General features: G+C 23.2%; 1 protein-coding gene across 1 annotated transcript; it reads left to right on the forward strand.

Annotated features, from left to right (window-relative positions):
- Positions 1 to 1,737: 1,737 nt before the first annotated feature.
- Positions 1,738 to 4,578, forward strand: LOAG_12426 (hypothetical protein; the record flags this gene model as incomplete). The annotated part of the gene is made up of 5 exons (XM_003147937.1): positions 1,738 to 1,927; positions 2,698 to 2,836; positions 3,485 to 3,673; positions 3,920 to 4,021; positions 4,392 to 4,578. The coding sequence occupies 5 exons, from the start codon at positions 1,738 to 1,740 to the stop codon at positions 4,576 to 4,578; spliced, it is 807 nt and encodes a 268-aa protein (XP_003147985.1).
- Positions 4,579 to 5,165: the final 587 nt, after the last annotated feature.

Consider the following 5,165-nt stretch of genomic DNA (forward strand, 5'->3'; position numbering starts at 1 on the left):
TTTTGCAGACAAAAATAATAAATTATTTTAATTTTACCCATAGAAATAAAATGACGCAAATAGTATTTCAATTTTAATCATAGCAATAATAATGATGTTAATGTTGTTTTAAAAAATAGTAGTATAATGACGCAAATGTTCATGACTATTCCGCTTACCAATCATAACTATTCCGCCTACCAATCATGACTATTCCGCCTACCAATCATGACTATTCCGCCTACCAATCATAACTATTCCGCCTAACAATCATAACCATTCCGTCTAACAATTTCCGGTATATATAAGCAAGATTATTTTCGTTGAAATTGATTACGATATCACTTCTTGTTCATTTCATATACTTTGTACTTCATGTAATCATCCCTCTAACTATGATGATTTTTGAACTACAAAAATAATGAGAGAGAGGGAGGGAGAAAGAGTAGGGGCGAGAGAAAAAATAAAAAATAAAAGAATAGAATAGATTAATTCTTTCCATTTATCCATCTTTCCTCCTTTACAAACATACATTATTGTTTTAATTGAAATGAAAAGAATGGAACAAAAAAAAAAAAGAAAAAAAAAAAGAAACATTTATTTCTTCGATATTACGAGAGAAAAGCGACAACAAAATTTGAATTAATTAGTGTTTAACGAGGTATTAAATGTATTTGAGTGAATGCGTGCTATTTAAGCGTATACGTATTTTCTACATGTGCACGTGTTTTCTACGTCTATACGTGTTTTCCACGTGTATACGTGTTTTCTATGTTTGTACGTCTTTTCTACGTGTATACGTGTAAACGTATACATATTTACGTTTGCACTTTATTAATATGTACGCGAAAAGGTATTTCAACAATGAATTATAATTAATATTTTATATTACATAATTATGTATTTATAAAATTTGTTATATCGCTAGAAAAAAAAAAAAAACGCAAATTAATAATTTGTGTTCTTTTTTTTTCTTTTGTTTTATCGTTCATTATTTTTTAATATAGTCATTTGATATATTATTTGAGAGAAAAAAAAATGTTTTTTATTTTAAATTCAAAAAACGAAATTTTTCTTTTGTGTTTTGAACGATCTTTATAATTAAAATGTTTATATTCTTTAATTTTCAGAAATTTTAATATTTCCAATTGATTGCATTAAAATATACTAAGTTACTAATTATACTAATTGTATTAAAGTGTGCTTCGTACAAATCATTTTTATGTAAATTTTTAAAATATTTTTATTTAACTATTTTTTTCTTTATTTCTCCTTTTTAATCTTTATACTCTTTCTCATTTTATTTTTGTTTTTTTCTAATCTTTTTCTTCTTTAGCATTTGTCTCACTCTAGTTTAGGATCCGCTTTTCTTGTTTATTGGGGCCATTTTGCTGGATCATGTCCTTGATTGGGATGTAAGTCAATCATTTCTCAACTCACCAGGCTTTATGAATAGGCATCAGTTCTCGTAGGCGTCCATTATCGATATGACATTGGTCATCCAAGGTTTAGCTGCTCACGGAAAGGTCTATCGTCACACTCAATGAAACATAACCAGTTAATAAAATGTAAAAATAAACAATATCCTTTGTTTCTATCAATGTAAAATTAATATTCCTTTTGTTTATTCAGTGTATAAATTGTATAAATCGAATTACTCAATAAAAATTTAATAATGAAATGATCAATTAAATAGTCGTATTATCTGATCAATGATTATAGATCGATTACATGATAAAACAAATTTCATAACATAGAATGATTATTACTAAATGTCAAATAAATGGGAATGGAATATATTTGATACTTATTTTATGCCTAACATTGGTAAGTACGGTTAATACATTAAATGACAAACCGTTACTTTTACTTATATCTCTGGATGGTTTCCGGTATGATTTACTAAATGCTACTATTGTACCAAATATTTGGAAATTTGCTACCGAAGGTTTGTTAATTGTTTGCCATTTTTTTCTATCGTAGTCTATATACCGTATATTATCTATTATTATTTTATTACTATTATTATTATTGTTATTATTATTATTATTTTTATTATTATTATTTTTATTATTATTATTTTTATTATTATTATTATTAATTATTATTATTATTACTAATAATCATCATTGCTATTATTATTAATTTGATTATAAAATGCACAAATTAAATCATAGCGTTTAAGAAAATTATGAATTAATGATTTAGTTTTTACTGTTAGCCCATTGATTAGGCTTTCATTTATTGAATTATTTTGCATCATATATTTATATATATATATATATATCTTTCAATTTAATTTTGACAATAATTTTTTTACCCTTCGAAAAAAAACAGTGAAAAATTTTTTTTAGGTTTTATTTCATACAAATACAAATACTATTTTATATTATAATCGTGCATTCTTAAATTAGACAACAAAAAGGAAAATTTTTTTCATTGAAATAGATTAGATTTTAACTAAATTTAATATTATTGTTTAATTACAAGTTAAACTTCAATAATATTAAAATGACAAAATATCAGCAATACTTCAAATAATATCATGTCTAAAATGAAATTGTTATATGTTTAATAAATTTTTAATCAATAATTTGAAATTATCGATCATTACTGTTACTTAGAAGAAAAAAAACAAGTTTAATATATTTCGTAAAAAAAAATTGAAAGTTTAATTTTAATTTAAAAAAGTATTATAGAAAAATTGAAATTTTTGAGGTGTATATTTCAAAAATGGTTGTCGTCCACAATATCTCACTTATACGGCCCCAAATCATGCAACAATAGCAACAGGCCTTTTTATTGAAAATCATGGAATTGTTGGCAATTATTTTCATGATCGGGCTACTGGTACGACGTACGTATACCTTAAAATTGATAAAATATTTAGCAAAAAAACAGTGAAAGAAAGAAAGAAAAATATAATGTATCATTTCTTTTAAATCTTTTTATAAGTAATAATTATAAGTTTTGTTTTTAAAATTATCGTTTTTTTTTATCATCATCATTATCATTTTTATCATTATCACTCAATTAATTTTAATTATCATTTAATTAGTGAAATGACTTATTCTATTATTAAAGCTATCAGTAAATATATGCATCATTGATGCATCATTTTATAAACTTATCAAAATTACTATTAATTCTCTTAGTGAATTATCCAAATTATAAATTATTAATTCTCTTAGTGGATTACCCAAATTATAATAGTTACTTTTCTTTTACTATCGTGAATTTTCATCAAATTATGCTGACAAAATTGCTAATTATTTGTTAGAATTAAAATTAATTTATCGAAAATGATCAACCAAAATTAACAATTCACATATTTTAATCAAAATTAATATACCGCATGGACATATCCATTTGCGAAATATTTACTTTCATCGTTAATTTTGTTTTGAAATTTAAAATTTTTTCAAATTTTTATTTGGTTTTCACATTTTAAATTAATCTAATTTTAAATTTTAAAATATTTAATATGCTATTTATGGTAATAAAGGTTCGATTTATTCAATTCAACACAAAAAAAGGGAGCGATAAAGAACTCCTTAATGGGACATTTTTATAACGGTGAGCCAATATGGCTTACCAATGAGCGAGGTGGTTTTGGAAGACGTTCGGCTACTTTATATTGGCCTACAGGTAGTGGACATTGGCCATCTATACCGCATAAGCCTACATTACACAAGTAAGTTTACTTATTTATCCCATTTATTTACATAATTGGCGCATTTAATTACTCATTTATTTACTTGCCATCCTACTCATTCACTTACTTAATAATTCATTTTATCTATTCAAATGAACATTCATTAGTTTATTACCGATCCATTATTATTTTTGAAATTTTAATTTATTATTTTCATTTGTTTCATTCAAATTTTAATTATTTTTATTTTTATGCATAATTCGTAATATTTCAAAAAAAATGCAGGCCATGGATGGAATATAAGAATTTATCACAATGGATGAATGATTTTGATGAAATTGTGGAATTGTTCACGCGTAAAAATGATCCTTATAATTTTGTCGCCTGGTATGATTGTCATATTATATTATTAATTTAAAAATATTATAGCTATTTTCCATTCTCATAAATAACTTTTTTTTTGGCCTTATTTTTTCTCTCTAAATTAGTAAAGAAAAAATTTGATGATAATTGGATTATGTTTATAGAGTAAATAATCGTTAAAAAAAAAAAAGAAAAAAAAGTTTAACAATTTAATGAATTCTACAAAAGCACAAATACAATTATCCAATATTTGTAAATCATTTTTGAGAAAGACCCTCGTAAATTGATCATGCTTGGCATATAATGATAATATCATGGAAATGATATGTGATAATGTTTGAATGATTGAAAAAATTATGATAGATGATAAAGGAATTGAATGTTAGATTTAAAGGTATATTGCTGAACCGGATCATTTCCTACATTTTAATGGATTTAAAAATGGTAAAATTAATGAAATGATGCGACAATTGGATCTGTTAGTGAAATATATCAGTGATAAACTAGAAAATTATTCAAATCTTTCGAAACAATTAAATATTATTTTAACTGCTGATCATGGACATGCTGAGGTATATTGAATATAATTTTTCCTTTTTTTTTTTCTGTCTTTCATTCATCTTCATATGAATATTTCTTTACTACACTTATTTTGCAAATTAAAAATTTAATTAGCTATTAGTCATATACAAGTATTGTTCAAATGTTATTCTTAAATTTTGTTTGAAAAATTGGTATATCCCCTTTAACATACACAAATAACTTGATAGCTTTGTACTAATTAGTTATAACTTCTTAATTTGTCAAAAAAAAAAGAAAAAAAAAACTTTCCATCTTTTTTAACTATTTGCTTTTGCATACTTCCACATATCAAGCACTAATTAATGAAAAAAAAGGGTTGAATGGTTTAACAGAAACTTTTTTAAAAGTGATTTCTAGTCTCTTTCTTTTTCCCCATCCCTTTTGTTGAATTTTTTAAATAATTACATTAATTATTGTTAATTACTATTAATTATCGTTAGTTATTATTATTATTATTATTATTATTATTATTATTATTATTATTATTATTATTATTATTATTATTATTATTATTATTATTATTATTATTATTATTATTATTATTATTATTATTTTATTATTATTATTAATTAATTGTTTTATTTTA

The sequence above is a fragment of the Loa loa genome (genome assembly GCF_000183805.2).
Source record: "Loa loa unplaced genomic scaffold supercont3.659, whole genome shotgun sequence".
Lineage (NCBI taxonomy): Eukaryota > Metazoa > Nematoda > Chromadorea > Rhabditida > Onchocercidae > Loa > Loa loa.